This window comes from Vanellus vanellus (genome assembly GCF_965231255.1).
Source record: "Vanellus vanellus genome assembly, chromosome: 1".
Lineage (NCBI taxonomy): Eukaryota > Metazoa > Chordata > Aves > Charadriiformes > Charadriidae > Vanellus > Vanellus vanellus.
In genome coordinates this window covers 129242493-129263245 of record NC_138905.1, presented here as the reverse complement: position 1 = coordinate 129263245, position 20753 = coordinate 129242493, and the positions used below count along the sequence as shown (strand labels likewise).

Below are 20753 nucleotides of genomic sequence, written 5' to 3'. Positions count from 1 at the left end.
TCTTTGCGCTCTACCTTACTTCTGCAGATAGAAGGGCTATAAATACAATGACTGGAAAGATATCCAACCTCCAAAGTTTTGCACTTTCCATTCAGTCTGCTACAGAGTCGCTGGTAGTTGGTAATCAGAACATCGAGTTCCTTTTTCAAAGCCTCATGAGCTGCAGGTGGAGCCTTTGCTATAAAATTATTCACAGAATCAGTAATAAGCTTCACTTTCACTTCCTTCTGCATGGCTTCCTCCTTTGCTCTCTGAAAATGAAAAAAAGAAAAAAGTTGTAGTCTTGGTTTAAGAAGGAAACTGATTTCTAATAACTGTTAGAATTCTCTCTGACTGAATTCTGTCAGAGGGAAAAAGAAAAACAACCCCACAACAACAAAAGAAAAAAACAAAACAAAAAAAAAAAACCAAAAAACAAAACCCAAGAGCCATTTAATTCCCAGACTTTCTGACATGACCTTGAATGCATCCAAAATACTTTTTTTTCCATTTTGTTGCCCATACGTGATACTCAATACAATTTAACATCTTCCCACAACTATTTCGTTTTCTGGAGCTCTCAGAATAGTAAAACATTTCAATATTTTATTTTATTTTTTCCAATACATGCTCAAAATATCTTTGACGTAATACCTTATGAATCACAAATGACAAAAAAAGAAAAATCTGTTGTGTTACAAATTTGTGTACACAGGTTTAAAGGTACAATGACAAGCAGCAAGACAGAAAAAAAAAGGAAAATACTTCTGACTGATTTTCCTCTCTTTGACACTGTTATTAACTTGCATTTAAAGAGAAATTGAGAAAACCATTTTTCTCCAGTGTATATTTTACACATTATCAGAGCATTAATGTTGATTTCATTCTCTCACTTTACAGAGATAGAAAAATCAGTGCCATTCACCACCAGTGAACATTAACCCAACATGAAGAGAGCACAAAGTGAACAGGGAGCATTCTCCCAGACAGCTCTTTCTGTGTTAAACTTCTTTGCCTAAGGTCTTAACAGAGGACAGACACAGGAAACAAAGATCTGAGGGACACAGAACCACCAAGGGACGGTGAATTAAAACCAATAATTAACAAATCACATGTAACTGATCTGGAACCACCAACCTGCCACCTTTTCCCCATTTCAGCCTATGTAACCAAAACAACCGATCAATCCAATTCCTAACTTTCTTCCTCCACCTTTTGCTACTCTACCCCTTGTTATGTTGTCTCATTAATAAGATGTAAGATTGTCATACCTATCATTGTTCGCTCTGACAGCTTACAATGAGATGGGGTCTATGACTGGAGTCATATCACTACTGAAAACAGAGTGATAGTACACATAGTGTCACCAGTGTGTACTGGTCTTCACAGGAATTTAAGACAAGAACTTCCTGGCCTAAAGACATTAAAATGAAACCTTGCTCCCAACAGCCTTCTTTCTTTCTGTGTCTGAGAAAGTCCGTGAACCAGAATAATTGGTAGCAGACTGTCATTGCCAGAGAAAGCTTACTAGGGTGCTCTTGGCTTTCCTCTCTCCTAGCCATGGGAAGAAATGGGCTGCAGGATGAACAAAGAGTACCGGTCCAGATTTTGCCTATTATGTGACAGGAGAGGTGGCTGCAAGCCTTCAGGGAAAAGGATCATCAGAAGCAGGTGAAGGAATGCATGACAAATGATCTGGTTATCTGCACAGGTCGAGGTGTTACAGTTTGAACATCCCTGTACTTCAGCTGGAAGTACAGAATATTCACTATGAAATCCATGGGGGTTGTCTAAAACTATTTATTTTGCCTATTTTATTATGCAGTGCAATGTATAAATTTGAGTTTTGCTATTTAATTACTAAAAAAGAACTGTATCTCTAGACTGGATGCTTACTTTTGATACATTTGTCTCATTTACAACAAATTGAACTTGTTCCATATATTTCCATATATTCTGTACATTCCAACTAGTACCAAGGCATTTCTGTCATAAAGTGATCATCAGTTGCATGGTCAGATAATCTCATACACTGGCAAAACCCTATGGATCACAGAATCACAGAATTATCAGAGTTGGAAGGGACCTCTAGAGATCATCTAGTCCAACTCCCCTGCTAAAGCAGGATTGCCCAGAGCACATTACTCAGGACTGCATCCAGGCGGGTCTTGAAAATCTCCAGGGAAGGGGACTCCACCACCTCCCGGGGCAGCCTGTGCCAGCGCTCTGTCACCCTCACCGCAAAGAAGTGTTTCCGTGTATTTGAACGGAACTTCCTGTATTCCAACTTGTGCCCATTGCCCCTCGTCCTGTCACTGGGATCCATTGAAAAGAGCCTGGCTCCATCCCCCTTCAACCCACCCTTGAGATACTTGTATGCCATAATAAGGTCTCCCCTCAGCCTTCTCTTCTCCAGGCTAAAGAGTCCCAGCTCTCTCAGCCTTTCTTCATAAGGGAGACGCTCCAAGCCCCTAATCATCTTAGTTGCCCTTCGCTGGACTCGCTCCAGCAGTTCCCTGTCCCTCTTGAACTGGGGAGCCCAAAACTGGACACAGTATTCCAGTTGTGGCCTCACCAGTGCAGAGTAGAGGGGGAGAATGACCTCCCTCGACCTACTGGCCACACTCTTCCCTATGCAGCCCAGGATTCCATTGGCCTTTTTGGCCACAAGGGCACATTGCTGGGTCATGGATAATTTACTGTCTACCACAACCCCCAGATCCTTCTCCTCCGAGCTACTTCCCAGCAGGTCCGCCCCTAACCTGTACTGGTGCCTAGCATTCTTCCTCCCCAGGTGCAGGACCTTGCACTTGCTTTTGTTGAACCTCATTAGGTTCTTCTCTGCCCAGCTCTCCAGCTTGTCCAGGTCACGCTGGATGGCAGCACGGCCCTCTGGGGTGTCAGCCACCCCACCCAGTTTGGTATCATCAGTGAACTTGCTGAGGATACACTCTGTCCCCTCATCCAGGTCATTAATGAATATATTAAACAAAGTTGGATCGAGTATTGACCCCTGGGGGACACCACTGGTTACAGGCCTCCAACTAGACTCTGTCCCGCTGATCACAACCCTCTGAGTTCTGTCCCACAGCCAACTCTCAATCCACCTTGCTGTCACCTCATCTAGCCCATACTTCCTCAGCTTCCTAATGAGGATGTCATGGGAGACAGTGTCAAAAGCCTTGCTAAAGTCAAGGTAGATGACATCCACGACTCTCCCCTCATCCAGCCAACCAGTTATAACATCATAGAAAGCTATCAGATTGGTCAAGCATGATTTACCCTTGGTAAATCCGTGTTGACCACTTCCAATAACTTCCTGTTCCTCAACGTGTTTGGAGATGACATCCAGAATGAGTCGCATCTATGAGGATGACGAAGAGTTTGCGAACAAAGTGTTGGATAGATTGTTAAGGCCATATAATCTGGCTTCCTGAATACCACAGGCCAAAAAATTCACCTATGAAATAAAAATCAAGCCCACATCCAGTGGCTGAGCAACAGTATATTTGAGTATGTATCATAAATTAGTGCTTTTTTGCCAAAGGCCATATTCATCCCACATGAAAGAAACATTATTTACTTGAGACAAAAATATACTGTTCCTATACTGCAATATTAAAGAAATAAAATAATAAATCATGCATACTTAGTACATACCAACATGCATCCTGAATTACTAAATCTTTTTTTTCCTCTCTCTAATATGAAAAGACATAAAATTCTATCAGTTAACTGCTGCTAATACCCAATTCTTAAGAATTATTTCTTAAGTAAAAGAATGTCAAAGCTGCATCAAAATCAAGTATCCAATAAAGCAAAGAGGAAAACAAAAAAGCAGCAGTGCAGTATTGTGAAAGATTAAATATCTACCAACATATTCCAAACAGAAATTACTTCAAGCCTTGTATTTCTTTAAATTTAAGACTAAAAAGTTGATCTCAAAAAGTACCTTTCTGAACAAAAGACCAGACTTTACAATGAAAACTTCAAAAAGAACTTTAAACACAGCTCAAGGAATTAGTTAATCTTTTACCTTCAGTTCCTCAACAGCTTTCTGTAATTCATCAGGTGTTTTATACTCAAAATCTCTTTCCAGATATTCTTCCTCAGCTTGTGTTATCCATTCATGCATCTCTGACAAATCTTTTCTGAGACTCACAGTCTTATCCAAACCACCTTTCAATGCTGCCTTCTTTGCATAGGCCTTTAAGAAAGAAAACATTACATGGTACTTGAAGCAAGGCTACTGTACAAACTTGACAATATTTTAGCTTGAAAAGAACCAAATTAAATCCTCAACTAATAACATTGCTGTAATTAGGCAGATGTTAACAGGTAATTAGATAGATATTAATACTAGGTAAATGAGAAGTATTACACATGTATACACCCTTTTTTTATTGAGTTCACAGAATCACAGAATAGTCAGGGTTGGAAGGGACCTCTGGAGATCATCTAGTCCAACCCCCCTGCCAGAGCAGGGTCACCTACAACAGGTTGCACAAGACAGCGTCCAGGTGGGTTTTGAACATCTCCAAAGTGGGAGACTCCACAACCTCTCTGGGCAGTCTGTTCCAGTGCTCCACTACCCTCAAAGTGAAGAAGTTCCTCCTCATGTTAAGATGGAACTTCCTATGTTCAAGCTTGTGCCCATTACCCCTCGTCCTATCAATAGGCACCACTGAAAAAAGACTCCTCCCATCCCTCTGGCATCCTCCCTTTAAGTATTTGAAAGCATTAATAAGATCCCCCCTCATTCTTCTTTTCTCTAGACTAAAGAGACCCAAGTTCCTCAGCCTTTCCTCATATGAAAGATATTCTAATCCCCTAATCATCTTCGTAGCCCTTTGCTGGAGTTATTACTCCGCAGAACACATTTCCAATGATCCTACAACAAGACTCTACATCATATGCTGAGGTCATCAGAAAACAAATGTGGAAAAACATCACCCAGGGGCTATCTTCTAAAAGATGTTGAAAGTGAGATCTTGAAAGTGCACCCAAGGATAAAACCAAGTGCTTTTGAGCTGTAAAGTCAGATAACCTTCTAACCAGTTTAAATGCAACTTGCTAGAGAATAAAGCAATATGCAAATCTTTCTTTTATGGATGAAGTCATTATTGAATCTCTCAGAAAGGTGTACATCCTAAAGAGAGAGGTAAGTAAAAAAGGAATCTTATACTGGATGAAACTACTTATCTGAAAGGGAGAAATACCTTTGTTAAATCCCTTGCCAATCACTATATAGGGGTCATATAACTTACGTCATATAGATCATGTATAGAACTAGAACTAGATGATCTTTATGGTCCCTTCCAACAAAAACCATTCTATGAATTGTGCATCAACTTATCAAAATTGCCCATAACTGATTGAGCCATTGGCTGAACCATCTTTCGATGGTATAAAGAAGTTGGCAACAAAACCAGCTAGTTGCACTGGTACCATTTTTCAAAGTTGGGCATGCAGAGTTGATCACTCAGATGTCCTGCCCTGGGATGCTACTTCAGCAAAAGTTATTTTTGTTATCATCAGGAGGAATTGTGTCTTAGTATTTGTTTTTTCTGATTGTTGCTGGTTTCATTGCCCATCCTTGAGGACTGGCTGTTAAATATAAATTTTGTTCTACACATATGTTGCTTTACAGAAAAAAACAAAGGTTTTGTTACCTTTGTTAACAAAAGTAACAATAAAAAGGTGATGTTCAACAAGTATAAAAGCAGAACCACACGTGGTCCTGCAAAGTTGCCACTTCCTCAGTTACAGCACCAGAAGAAAGGACGGTGTCCCATCATCTGGAAAGAGTATTTGAATGCCAATTTTTAGCTCGCACAGTCCTATTAACTGCATGTATATGAACTCAACCTGATTTTTCCAAATCCTTTCAAGAAATCCCCACAGACCAAACAGATTTTTTATATTTATTACTCATGTCTTTTAATAGCTATTACTGAAGAAGTTGTGTTAGTAATGCCCACTGACAGGCAATAATTTGTGCTGTGCACTGAATGAAACTGTTACAGAGAGATTTTCAGGGAAGTCAGACTTCTAAACTCACAAGGCATTACTTGAAATTTCTGTGAGAGAAATGCAAAGATATCCAACTTACTAATATTACAAAAATAAGCAATTAAAAACTCCACATTAGTCGAAGGGGAAAGACTACAGGACTGTATCAATAAAATGCGTTAGAGATTTCAAAGATTGACTTTTTTGATAACTATGTTTATCAGAAAAAATATATGGAGGATATTTTCCACATGTAAAGTGAAGAATAATAATTTTAGAAAATATTAGACCACCTTGAAAGATAATGGTTTTACTTTTATACAAATATATGTTAAAAAAGTAGACAACAGAATAGACTGGTAGAAAAAAGTAAAAATAATTCAATGTAAAAGATGTTTCCTTTGAACTGTCATAAAGAATGAGAATCCAAATGTGCTCAATGAAATAATAGTATTTTTTATCTTCCTTTATTTGTCCCACATGACATCATTGCCTCTAAATTGGACACATGGATTTGACATATGGACCACTCAGTGGAAAAGGAACTGGCTGGATGGCCGCACTCAAAGAGTTGCGGTCAACAGCTCATAGAATCATAGAATTGTCTAGGTTGGAAGAGATCCTTGGGATCATCGAGTCCAACCATCTACTCTACTCTACAAAGTTCTTCCCTACACCATATCCCCCAACACCACATCTAAACGTCTCTTAAACACATCCAGGGATGGTGACTCAACCACCTCCCTGGGCAGTCTATGCCAATGCCCGACCACCCTTTCTGTGAAAAATTCTTTCCTAATGTTCAGTCTAAACCTACCCTGTTGGAGCTTGAAGCCATTCCCTCTTGTTCTGTCATTAATTACCTATGAGAAGAGACCAGCACCAACCTCTCTACAGTGTCCTTTCAAATAGTTGTAGAGAGTGATGAGGTCTCCTCTCAGCCTCCTCCTCTTCAAACTAAACAGTCCCAGCTCACAGAATCACAGAATTTTCAGAGTTGGAAGGGACCTCTAGAGATCATCTAGTCCAACTCCCCTGCTAAAGCAGTATTGTCTAGAGCACATTACTCAGGACTGCATCCAGGCGGGTCTTGAAAATCTCCAGGGAAGGGGACTCCACAACCTCCCTGGGCAGCCTGTGCCAGTGCTCTGTCACCCTCACCATAAAGAAGTTTTTCCGTGTATTTGAACGGAACTTCCTGTGTACTAACTTGTGCCCGTTACCCCTCGTCCTGTTACTTGCAACCATTGAAAAGAGCCTGGCTCCATCCTCCTTCAACCCACCCTTTAGATACTTGTATGCCGTAATAAGGTCTCCCCTCAGCCTTCTCTTCTCCAGGCTAAAGAGTCCCAGCTCTCTCAGCCTTTCCTCATAAGGCAGATGCTCCAAGCCCTTAATCATCTTAGTAGCTCCTTCAACCGCTCTTCATATGATTTGTCTGCTAGGCCCTTCACCAGTTTCGTTGCCCTCCTCTGCACTTGCTCCAGCACCTCGATATCTCTCTTGTATTGAGGTGCCCAAAACTGGACACAATACTTGAGGTGTGGCCTCACCAGTGCTGAGTACAGGGGCACAATCACCTCCCTACTTCTGCTGGTCACACTACTTCTAATACAAGCCAGGATGCCATTGGCTTTCTTGGCCACCTGGGCACACTACCGGCTTATATTCAGCCACTTGTCAATTAGAACCCCCAGGTCTCTTTCTGCCAGGCAGCTTTCCAGCCACACCTCCCCAAATGTCCAAGTGGTGAGCAGTGATAAGTGGTGTTCCTCAGGAGTCGGTACTTGGACCGGTACCTATTTAACACTTCTGTTATTGACATGTACAGTGGGATGGAGTGCACTCTCAGCAAGTCTGCCAATGACACCAGGCTGTGTGGAGCAGTTGACATGCTGGAGGGAAGGGATGCCATCCAGAGGGACCTGGACAGGCTGGAGAGGTGGGCCTGTGCAAACCTCATGAAGTTCAGCAAGGCCAAGGGCAAGGTCCTGCACCTGGGTCAGGGCAATCCCATGTACAAATACAGGCTGGGCAGAGAATGGATTGAGAGCAGCCCTGAGAAGAAGGAAATGGGAGTGTTGGTGGATGAGAGTCTCAACGTGAGCCAGAGATGTGTGCTTGCAGCCCAGAAAGCCACCCACATCCTGGGCTGCATCAAAACAAGCATGGCCAGCAGGTCGAGGGAGGTGATTCTACCCTTCCACTCCACTCTGAAGTACACGTCCAGCTCTGGGACCCTCAGCACAGGAAAGTAATGGACCTGTTGGAGTGAGTCCAGAGGAGGGCCATGAAAAAGATCAGAGGGCTGGAACACCTCTCCTATGAAGACAAGCTGAGAGAGTTGGGGTTGTTCAGCCCGAAGGAGAAAAGGGTCCAGCCAGACCTTGTAGTGACCTTCCAGTACTGAAGGGGGCATGCAGGAAAGATGGGGTGGGAGTGTACAGGCAGTGTAGCGATAGGACGAGGGGTAAGGGTTTTAAACTGAAAGAGGGTAGGTTTAGATTAGGTATTAGGAAGAAAATCTTTACTCTGAAGGTGGTGAGACACTAGAAGAGGCTGCACAGGGAAGCTGTGGATGCCCCATCCCTGGAAGTGTTCAAGGCCAGGTTGGGTGGGGCTTTGAGATATCTGGTCTAGCGGAAGGTGTCCCTGCCCGTGGCATGGGGGTTGGAACTAGATGATCTTTAAGGTTCCTTCCAACTCTAACCGTTCTATGACTCTATGATTATAATCTTTAAAAATATTTATTAAGAATGTCTTTGATTAAAAGAACTGTCTGTTACTCCTAAGCCCTATTCTCTCAAATTCATGTGACCACTGGTGACGGTAATTTACACACATGCATATGTGCCCATACTCTTAATTCCAAGTTATTGAATTCTGAATTCTGCACAACTTTAGCACCTTATTTCATCTAGAGTAATGACATGCAAGTACGACAACACAAAATAAAATGTAACAGACTAAATACAGAACTTGATTTTTTGGGAAATGCCTATACACCACTTTCAGAGAGCGAGTTTTGCAGGAGCCATAAAATACATTGCTGTTAAGATCTGAGATATTCCTATATAGATTTGTTAGAAAAATAGTAAGATATTGTATTATAATATAAAGGTATGTACTTTACACATATTGCTACGTGCTAAATAAAATTTCAGAAATAGAAGTTCAATTTATGTGAACCAAATATGTCTAAATTTAGTTTCATTTCTACTGGATATGCATAGAAGAACAAATTCCGCCAATGAGAAATCTGTTTATTAATTTAAAATGAACCAGTCACAGCTTGAGACTTGATACCTGTTGGCAAATGTGTTCCCATTGAGCATTGAGCTCCTTCAGTTCTGCCTCTATTCTGGAAGCATATTCTGGCTCAGCTTCACTCTTCATTTTCTTCCCAACCTCGTTAACACTGTTCAAACTGGGCTGGATTGTCTGGATATCATTTACTAAAGCCTAAAGGAATAGAAGAAGATTAGGAAAGCAACATTAACAAAATTTTTCAGATCTAGTATCTCTACCAAAACATGTTTACATGAGATTCTGTCATATCTTTGGTCCAGATCTCAAGTCAAATGAGCACAGTTTACAGACTTAACTATGAAAATAAATAAAAAAAGGAATGAGCAGCTGTAATGTGGTAAGATATTCTATATCAGATAAAGTTCATTTGCAAAACAGATAACAAAGTTTTAAATGTTATGTATATACTATATACATACACATGAATAGTGTTGTATTATATATATTCTATCTATTACAATGGCTAGATCTTTTATTCCCATTTGTGCAAGAGCATCCCATCATAACGGTGGAAAATTGTTTGTGAATCCATCTTATTAACTATGCCAGCATTACCTACCCTTGCTTGGTAATTCACCTGATAACGTCCTTAAAATGATACGAATGGTAATATTCTCTGATTATGTCTAGTTATAACAATAATATTTGGTTCAATATTATTTAAGCCTGGAGGTAGTTCTAAATTGCCACCTCCATTTTTATTTCCTAAGGCCTTCTGCAGTGCTGCAGGTGTTACCTGGGCTTCCTACACAGTAGAAAAAGCTGGAAGTGTAAACATATAAAAAATGATAGATTTTGGTGGCTTTATTATACATTTGACAGTAATGGCTAATATTTGTGCAAACTTTTCATAAATTCAAGTTACAGATTTTAAAGGAGTTACATGTAACTTACTACTCTGTAGAGGCAAGAGCTGTCCTATCTAATTTATAATATTTTTTATTTAAATAAGGGGTAAGAAAGGAAGTCTGAGGAGCTCATAGTTCTGTAAAATCAATATGTATTTACGTTTAATAATATTTATACATCCTGCCAGAACAGTTGCAGAACTCATAAATTCCACTGAATGTATAGACAGGGACTATCATGGGCTACAAGATTCACTGCACTCATGCAATTTGTTGAGATAGGCAGAAGAATTTGTAAACCCTGTGATGGAAGTATCAATACTTCATGATGTTTTAAAACTCTGCCGGGACAAAACACTGGAACTTGTAAGTTTAGTGGAAAAAAAAAAAAAAAGAGGATATAACTTACGATACTTGCAAGTTCTTTCAGTACAGTCAGAAAAGCTTGTAAATGCGTGTGAATAGATACAGAAAAAGATCTTCCAGCACAGATTATACAGTTTATAACAAATACATATGCAATGTTTGTAACTCCACAAAGTAAATAAACATTTATCTTTTTAATATAAATATATATAAATAAGCATTTATCTTTCTAAGGCTACTAACTTATTATTTGCTGCAAGTACCCTCTTTTCTGTTTTGCTCCTGCTATAAATACATAATGATACAGTCACTTTATACCTCCTCTCTGTATTAGCGTTTCCCATTTTTTAAGAGAATTTTCCTTCAAACCCAGGAAATGCAGAAGGTTCAAATACTTTCTAGAAGACAACCCCCTTACAGCATGAATTTATTTTAGGAACAGTTATAATCTGCGTAACTTCTGCATAAGCTAAGCACATAGAGAAGAACTGAATAATTGCCAAGCAGGCAGGTAACACTCACTGTACACTGCTCAAGTTGCTTTTCCAGTGCTTCTGAATCCCCAAGGGCAGGCCACTCTTCCTTCAGAAAAACATCCACTTCAGCCATCCACTTCTTCAGTGTTTTAGTGTCATTCTGTTTATTAAAAAGACATTTTGTTGCATCTCACAGAACCTGACTGGCAATAGTGTAATTCATCCTGGCACTACGACTAAAACTCATCGCAATGCAATTTCAAGATTATTGAACTGTCTGAAAAATACAAGCACAGCAAACAAGCAAACCCAATTTTATCTGGGCCTGTCATTGGCTCTGTAGCCTGCACTCTGACCATTTCTGCCCAAGTTTAATGTGTCTACGAGCAGGCAACTTTCTGGCTCTCAAGTTTGTGCCTTCCAGAGATAATTTGTGTTTAGATGCTGCATGGGTTCCTTGTATGGCTTCAGACTACTCATACATGGCTATTAACTTAGTTTTGCCTATCAAATCTTTCCATGCTTCAATTTAAATTTCAGGCTCCTTTTGGAAGTTTTGTGCTCTATTGCTTATTTCTCTCCCAGAACACAACTCAGAAAAACTCCCTTACTGCTCAGAATGAAAAAACATTAATGTAACTGAAACAGTAATTGAAACAGTCACTTCAGAAACTAAAATAATATAATGACTCAATGAGTTATTTCAGAGACTGATTCTCAGTTACTCTTTCTAGCACTAGAATATTTGTAATCAGTAATTTGCTTTCCATAGCCTTTAATTAACCCTTGCAATTAATAAAAAAAGTTGAACAGCAAATGCTTGAAAAGTAGGAACGCTACCAGTCCCAAGCAACATCACATAGCTAACCTAATACCTTGAAAGGCAGAATGAAATTTAAATAATGTCACTTAAAATTACCTTAAAACGCCACTTATGTAAACAATTAGATGCAGATGTTAAAATAAAAATTATAAATGGCAAAAATTTGAAAGGCAAATTATGAAGCATTTGTTCATCAAACTGTTTTCATCAAGTGAAGTACATATTGATATTATATGCTGAATGCAAAAGTTGAATTAAAGCACAAGAAAGGACATTTCATTAGAATACCAACTGTGCCCTAAACTGTGTACAGAAATGCCTTAGCAACTATTATGAGATAGATAACCAAAGGGAACATTTTCCTAATGTGCTTGATGTGTTGAATAACGTCAGGCTACCATGGTGAATGAACTGAATTAATAAAAATAATCATACAGAAATTAAAAGTATGCTTCAGAATGGCAATTACCAAAACACTGTTTAAATGTCTACTGTGCATTCCATTATCAATCATTAAAAATAGTTCAGAATCATATTTCGTGATGAAATTTTAATACCTTTACAGGAATATTTTAAATGTAGTTCATTAATGCCGCAAAATATAGATCTGATGGGATTTACTTAAAAAGAGATTGGTCTCCAGCTACCAATGAGGATCAAATATATGACTTGCATTTTGAATCAGACTGTAAATGCATTTTATTTATCAACACTCATTTCATCATATCCCGTGCTGACACTTTCCATAAATGGCAACAGCTAAAATAACCTGGAAGCTAAATCATTCAAGGAGTTGAAAAGACAATGACTTTTATATTAACTGTGTACTACAGTGACTTCAGCAATAAATATAAAGGCTAAGATTTGTACGCAACAATAGCTCACATAGCTTTAAAAATATGTGCTCTATAGAGCATGGTGGTCATGATGTTCAGGACTTTCCGATTTTAAGAGCAGTGAGGGAACCTCTAAATTTCTATCCAGAATATCCGGGCAGGGTAGGGGAGTGGGGGGGAGGAGAGAGACAAAAGTTTGAATTTCTCAAGCAAAGTGTATTGCTCTGTTTTGTGCAATTGTAAATATTTCATTATACTATCGATAAAACCACTTCTCAGTTTTCCTATTTATACTGGGGTTATGTGGCAAGGTTTCGGGAGCAGGGGTGGCCTCTGTGAGGAGAGATCAGGTGCTGCCCTGTGCTGGACACAGCCAGTTCCAGCTCCTTTCAATGGACTCGCCACAGGACACAGCTGACCCATAGTCACCTAGTGACACCTAGTGATAATACAGTTAAGAAAAGGGGAAAATGCCCAACAGGCAGAGGAGGAGAGAAAAAAAGTGAGAAACAGCCCTGCAAGACATCAAGGTGAGTGAAGAAGAAGAGGCGCTCCAGCTGCTGGAGCAGAGATTCCCCTGCAGCCTGTGGTGAAGATCATGGTGACACAGGTTGTCTCCCTGCAGCCCACAGAGGTCCATGGTGGACCAGATATCCACATTGCAGCCTGTGGAGGACCACACAATGGAGCAGTTCATGTACCCTAACTGAAGCTGCAGGCCATGCAGAGTCCCATACAGGGGCAAATATTTCCTGAAGGACTCCAGCCTACGCTGGAGCAGGGGAAAAGAGCGAGGAAGACTGGGCAGCAGAGAGGAGCTGGCATGGACTGACCACAGCTCCCATTCCCCACCCCCCTGCACTCCTTGGCGGGAGAAGATACAGGAGTATAGCAATGGAGTGCAGACCAGGAAAAAGAGGGAGGGGGAGAGATGGTGTTTTAATTTTTGTCTTTGTTTCTCATTACCCAAACCTATTTTAATCTTCCCCAAGTTGTGTCTGTTTTGCCCATGATGGTAACTGGTAAATGATCTCCCTGTCTGTATCTCAGTCCAAGAGCTTTTCCATCCTATTTTTTCCCCCGGTCCTGCTGAGGACAGGAAGTGAGAGAGCAGCTGGGGCATCTGGCTGCTGGCCAAGGTTATCCCACCGTACCATTAAACTTCATTTCGTGGCCAGCTTCAAACATCAGAGATGTAGCTCTGAAGCCAAAGTTAAAATTTAGAGCAATGTGGCCTTTCAGTAGCTAAATTATAAATGGTACTGACAAAATGTTTCCTCCTTTTTTTGGTCCATTTTGCTTATCTAAAAACTGATGAAGAGTAACAAAATAATGAGTACTTTTTTTCGTCTCTAAAAAGTTTTTTTCCTCTACAAAGCAGAAGTGTAAGAAGACTTTGACAGAAAATTTCTTCCTGACCAGACAACTCTATTGAATTAAGCTGAAAATAACAATTACAGTTCACATGCTACTGTTTTATAATTCACAATATGGAGCTAATCATATATCATGTTCCACTACCAGCAAACCAAAGCCAAGGACAGAAATATTTGATGTGGTAAACAGAAGAAATACAGAGAGACAACACTAAGAAGAAACACACTGTGAGAACACAGCTTTGAGTATGGTTGCAGGACCTCAACCTTCAGAATTTTCTTTGCAATATCCTCCATGAGTACGCAAGTGTTCATTTGCATGGGGGTGAGGAGAAAAACATAAAAAAAAAAAAAAAGTTAAAAATGTTTCCTCAATTTCTGTGACTGGTTGATCTGAATTCCTCTGAAACCTGTCCCTTGAAATTATATAGAAATAGAACAGGAATATATTCAAAATGGACCTATTTTAAACCTTATAACATCTAAGTCATAGACATCCCCTGTAATGCTGATACATGTGATTTATAAATAAGTATAAATAGGAGAGCCTCACAATGAGAAAAACAATGTAAGGTTCCGGTGCTGACACCCTAAATACCTGAAATTCTCACAATGTGTAAGTCACGTGCACTTCTGCTTTCTGGCAGCTGCTGCCAAGATACTACCCTATTACAAATGACTTTACTTATGTAAGAGAATTCATTAAAGTCAGTATGGTTACAGCTACTTCAGTTGCGTGAAAAAATACTTCAGCTACATTGAAAAAGTAAGTAGAGGAACATTAGTAATTTCACTGAAATCAAAGTTAAGTTTTGCTATTGAAACAACATAGGCAGAAATAGCCACAAAATCAGAATTCAAAGTAAAATCTTGGACCCACCAAAGTCAAGCAAACATTTTACTACATTTTATGTACTGTTTTTATATTTCACTTTGGTGTTTATTTCTTGAGGTGTGTAAATGTGTTCTGTGTTAGTCCCACAGCCACGAGCCACCACGCAGTAGTTGAGGCTGAAAAAGTTTGGTTAACCTGGAATCGCTGGAGTTTGGTCATAAGCTCCTCAAGTTTCTGGCAATGTTCCACCAGCTGTGCTGACAATTTCTTCCAGCGGCCAAGGATCACCTCAATCTCCGATCGATATCTTTGGCTGACTTCCGCAGGGGCTTTCCTGGACATGTCTTCCACAGTTGTGCTGAGATAGTTCAGGCCTTTTTGCTGCTCTTGCAGAGAACTTTGTAGAACCTATGAACAAGAAGGAAATAGAATTCCCAATCACGTGTTGGGCAATTCTCTTTGTTCCACAAACATAGGTGAGACTGCTGAAGAAAGGACTGAAAACAAAAACTGTAGGTCACCTTTGCTAAAATATCCAATGACATATTCTACTGAGCAATCTGGAATTGCTTTTCTCACACAAACTAGAAAGTTGATTTTTTTAGTTGAACTGAGAATATAATCAGACATTTTTCTACTCGTTAATAGAGGTGATTCACAGACACCTCGTTAATTTGAGATAGGAATTTACTATGGCCCTAATGGTTACACTTTCAAAAGAATCAGACTATACATGGAGAAAAAGAATAAGTTTAGAACTGCTTCTATGATTTAAAGATTTTAGTATCTTTTCAAAACTTGGGCAATTCTTAGCCCAAATTTGCTGCATCTAACTTTTTTTTCTTGTGGTGGTTTCAGCTGGGATGGGGTTGACTTTCTTACTAGCAGCTGGTGTAGTGCTATGTTTTGGATTTGGGATGAGAATAGTGTTGGTAGCGCACTGGTGATTTTGGTTGTTGCTCAGCACTCAAGGCCTTTTCTGCTTCTCACTCTGCCCCACCAGTGAGTAGTGCACAAAAAATTGGGAGGGGACACAGCCAAGACAGCTGAGCCCAACTGGCCGAAGGGATATTCCATACCATATGACATCATGCCTAGCATATAAAGCTGGGGGAAGAAGGAAGGAGGCGACATTCAGAATGATGGCGTTTGTCTTCCCAAGTAACAGTTACACGTGACGGAGCCCTGCTTTCCTGGAGATGGCTGAACACCCGCCTGCTGGCAGGAAGCGGTGAATGAATTCATTGTTTTGCTTTGTTTGTGTGTGTAGCTTTTGCTTTCCCTATTAAACTGTCTTTATCTCAACCTATGAGTTTTTTCACTTTTACTCTTCCGATTGTCTCCCTCAGCCCACCAGGGGGGACTGCGTGGTGCCTGGTCACCGTCTGGGGTTAAACCACAGCATTTCTATATCCTGCTTTTTATTTCTGCATGTTCATTACCAGTTGCATCAAACAACATGCTCATCAGCCACCCAATAGCAGAATAATATCAAACATTGAAATGCAGGGGAGGTTTGTACCCACTGGCAAAACATGTTTCACATTTGTGTCTCCTTGTAAATCCAACAGGAGATCTGACAAAGCTCGTGCTGCATTTTGCAAATCACAGTCGTTTCCATGTCAGCACTGGAAAATGAAATGAACTAAATCTATGCTTAACTATCAGAGCTATTGTCAAAGCAATATTTTATATGTCATGGGGACAAACAAAGGCTTTTCCTTAATATGTTCAATATCTTATATAATTGCTTTAAAAGGTCAAGAACACTTTCAGTCCTTTAACTTTAGGAATCGATAAGAGTAAGTATCCACCTTCTCCTAAAGACCTTCACTAAAACCCAGATGGGTATCATTCACTCAAGATCTGTAGTTTAGGCTTCAGCAGACTCATGACAATTTTGCATTCTGTTCCTCTAAACTATTCCTTTGAGACATTTGGTCCCACGGCCTGACCACTCACCTTGAGCTCCCTGAGTCTCTGCTCCATGATTTCATACTCAGCAACCGCAACCTGAGGCATGGAGAGTTTAGCTTCTGACTGCTGGATCCACACAAGTACAGTGCTCATTGTCTCTTTGTAGCGTGCGGGAGGCAAACTGTCAAAAACTACATTCAATGGGGAACAAAAAGGAAAGGAAATAATTTTGTGCTTCATTATTTGGTCTGCTGACAGATGTTTGTTAAAAGACCGAGCCCAATTGAAGTCAATGGCTATTTTGCAACAGATTGCAACCAGCCCAGTATGTCAGGATCAGATTTGTCCAAGAATTTTGGAAAACTTTTAAAGAATGAATACACTCGTTCTAATGCTTGTGATACCTCTGTCCTTTTATCAGTTGTGTGTCATTTGACTCTCTTGCTATTGGTCACATGACAACTTATACAGCCAAGACAACTAGTTTAAATATGTGTGTTTAGAGATCAACAGACAAACCATTGTACTTAACCCAAAAATCTAATTTCAGAAATGCAATCAGAAATAGCATTCCGTTTTATGGCCCATGTTTGTGTGTTTAATGTTTCTGTTCAAGTAAAATGTTCTGTTTAAGACATCTGTTAAAAGCTTAGAAAATTAATCTTTCTTCTGCATTAAAGCTGAATTTTATTGAACTGTGCTTATTGTGCCAAAATTACAGCTGCTGTAAATAGACAGCATCTGGTACACACATGAGCAACTCATTAGCAGAGATACTCCCTCTGTCCTCAACAACAGTTGCTTCTACACTCATTGAGAAAAGTACAGACAAATGCATGGCTGGTTGGAAATGAAACATTTCCAACTTGTACCACATAATAATGAAGTATATAAAATATAAAAGCTCAAAAAAATGTTACACCTATTTGTATATCCTGTGTGCCTCTGGTGTTTCAGGAAGAATCGTACTGAAAAATGATATAGCTGTCCAAAAAGCAATTTTGACAAACAGCACAGTTTTTAAGTACAAGCTCGCTTACACTCTCATACAGCAATGCTTGGAAGAATGTACCTCAGAAATTAATCTAATGTTTTAGTTGATCAACAGGATGCTACTTGAAAAAACCTTACATTTTCAGTTAGGCATCATAACAACCTACTAAAATCAGGGAAATTTGATCTCTCTCTTATGGATTATGCACGTTGTACGGCATGCTTTCCTCATAAAAATCTTGGCTGATCTGATTTATCACACACATCTGGGATTTCACAAAAGATAGGATTTGGTACCAGGAAAGACAAGAATTTCTTCCCTTGCGACGTATTTTCTTTACACAGAAAGCACCAGTAATACATTATTGGAAACAGAATTTTCCATCTTGTCAAATAGCATTTTAAATCTATTTTCTTATTTTAAATTTATTTTCTTAGTGAGATTTGTACTGTCTGTGAGTCATTTAATCCAAACAATTCCTACTTTAGAATAGAACATGCATTTAAACACATCACACCAAATAAATTTTAACAGCTTAAATATGTTAAAGGAGTACACAACTCTTAATCTGCAGCCTTATGTAGAAATACGAAATGGAGTTCAGTATTGTGATTTAGTGTTTGACCTTGATAATTATTTTTCCCTTTTAAACAAAATAAAAATTTTAGGACTAATGTATGACTTCAAGCAGCTATATAAAATAACAGCTATTTTCAGCAGTAGTGAAGAGTACCACAGAACAGTTAAAACGACAAGATTTGCTGTTACAACAAACTCCACCAAACTGCATAAAACTCTTATCCTGAAAGTTTGCCAATAATAACAATAATCTTAAAATGGTTTTGGTTTTGTTTTGTTTTGTTTTTTTTTTTCGATTTTAATGAATTATGTTCTCTACTATTTGAAGGATTGAATAAGAGTTCAAGTGGGATCACAGATGTTGATATAATCATGCTAGTGGCTTTCCAATTTGGCTAATAAATATTCACTTTAAAAAGCACTTTTAAGTTCAGTGAAACAATAGTTTTCCTACTTCACTTTTCCAGACTGATAGTTGTGAAATACTACTTTTCAATGCCTTTTGCATAGATAAGAGGTCTTGGGGCTTCTTTTTTTGGGTTTTGTTTTGTCTTTTTTTTAATTCAGAAGGGGGGGGGGGGTTTGATCGAGTTTTTGTTTTGTTTTGTTGTTTGTTTGGGTTTTTTTAAGCTAGATAATGTGGCAGCCTTTTCATCCACAAGGAAGCACATTAACATCTTTTCAGATGACGTTTAAGAAGAACCTATATCGTTTTTGCAACTTATGATGTCAGTGGTGAGAATTCAGTCAAACTCCTACAGTGGGATTCACGTTACCTAATTTTAGCTGTATAAATAATCTAACACATTTACGGTCTCTCTGTGGGCAGTATGAAGCTCTACATTCCCCGTGCTCATAACATAGACACACATCCAGACCTGTTTATTTTCATCGTAAAATATGCTATACCATACTAATATTTGTGGATTAAAGTCCACATGGTAAGCAGAGTGCATTAACATGGACTCTGTTATATTATATGAAAAATCGAACCGGTAGTCAGAAAGATATAGCATGTCTGCAACCCAAGCTGTAGCTGAGCTACGCCCATGAGAGAACTGTAGCAAAATGCCACAGAGGGGAAAAAACAAATGTGCTACTGTGAAATATCAGAATACAGTTCCCATCCCATAATAGGAAACCGTTGTTGCATTAATCTATTACACTTGTAGGGAATGCATTTTGGTGTGACTAACATTGTAACCCTTGAGAACTGTCAGGGAAACACATTTACACTTACATACTTATTTTAGAGAAAGTGCTTAAATTTGGAACTACAACATGCAGATAGATATTTGGCTAGGATATATTTTTAATAAGTGGGAATATTTAAGCATGTGAAAATAGCTTTCCAAATAAGTAAAATACCTTCTATTTTCATTTTTTGCCCCAGCTTCCTTTTATTGTGACCAGATTTTCCAGTCAAAAATATTTTCCCAAAACAGAAATGAAATGAGAATACACCGGATATGATGCAACGTGTATCTCCCACAGTCAGGACAAATCCCCCTGTTCATCACATCATTGTCAAAGAAGAAAGACAACACACATAATCTATAGGATCATTTCAGTAAAGACTTATTCCCTGAAATGAATGAACTGGATTGAATGTATTTCCCGTAAAAATCTCCTCAGCAGTAACTGCACTGTTTAAAACCACTCTAAATTTCTCACGACTTTGTTCTGCTCATTTTGTAATACAAGAACTTGAAGCTATTAATCAAAGTCTTTCTATTGATGACTTCATAAAAGTTGTGATTCCCTTCTCCCACATCTTTCACCAGAAACTCTCAAAGTGGAATCATAAGGAATTTTGTATAATACATAATCAATGTTCTGCAAGTGCTTTAACACTTCCAAGTCTCTTATTTATTAACCTCTTAAAAGAAATAGAAGGGAAGCCCTTGTCCAGTTTTACAAGATCTAATGTAACAGTAAATATCTTTACAAGATACAAAATTTTAAGTGGTTTTATTTCCCATCCTTATAAATTTTCATTTTTATCACGGAGAAAAAAGATAAAGTGAGCTACAGGGTAGAGGAAATTATCTCATACACATTCATTTCACATGTTGCTTTGTCCTTTCGCTCTTTATTTAAATAAAAAACAAAATATCAGAGGAAATGGATGCAAAAGAAAAATGAAATTACTTGCATGTTACTTATTAAAATAATATTTTCTCACACACATCGGAACAGTACCTTCAGCAAAAAAAGGCACATTCAGAGAAAGTTAAACAAAATTTATTCCTCAAAACCAAACAGCGTTGAATATTATTGCTACTAAATCATAGTTCAGGTCTTAAGAAAACTTACAGTTACAAAATTTACAAGACACTTGCTTAAAACCTTTCCTACTCAAGTATTCAATGATTGGTGAAAGATTATTATAAATATCACAAC

At 38.8% G+C, this 20753-nt stretch overlaps 1 protein-coding gene across 2 annotated transcripts in view; it reads right to left on the bottom strand.

Annotated features, from left to right (window-relative positions):
• Positions 1-20753, bottom strand: part of DMD (dystrophin) — a gene marked incomplete at both ends in the record, with an annotated part of 1177430 nt that overhangs the window by 749996 nt on the left and 406681 nt on the right. For both annotated transcript variants that reach the window (XM_082480534.1, XM_082480533.1), the window contains 6 exons: positions 69-251; positions 4016-4186; positions 9298-9453; positions 11037-11150; positions 15056-15268; positions 16823-16968. In XM_082480534.1, coding sequence (XP_082336660.1) covers positions 69-251; positions 4016-4186; positions 9298-9453; positions 11037-11150; positions 15056-15268; positions 16823-16968 — 983 coding nt within the window. The remainder of the gene's footprint in view (positions 1-68; positions 252-4015; positions 4187-9297; positions 9454-11036; positions 11151-15055; positions 15269-16822; positions 16969-20753) is intronic.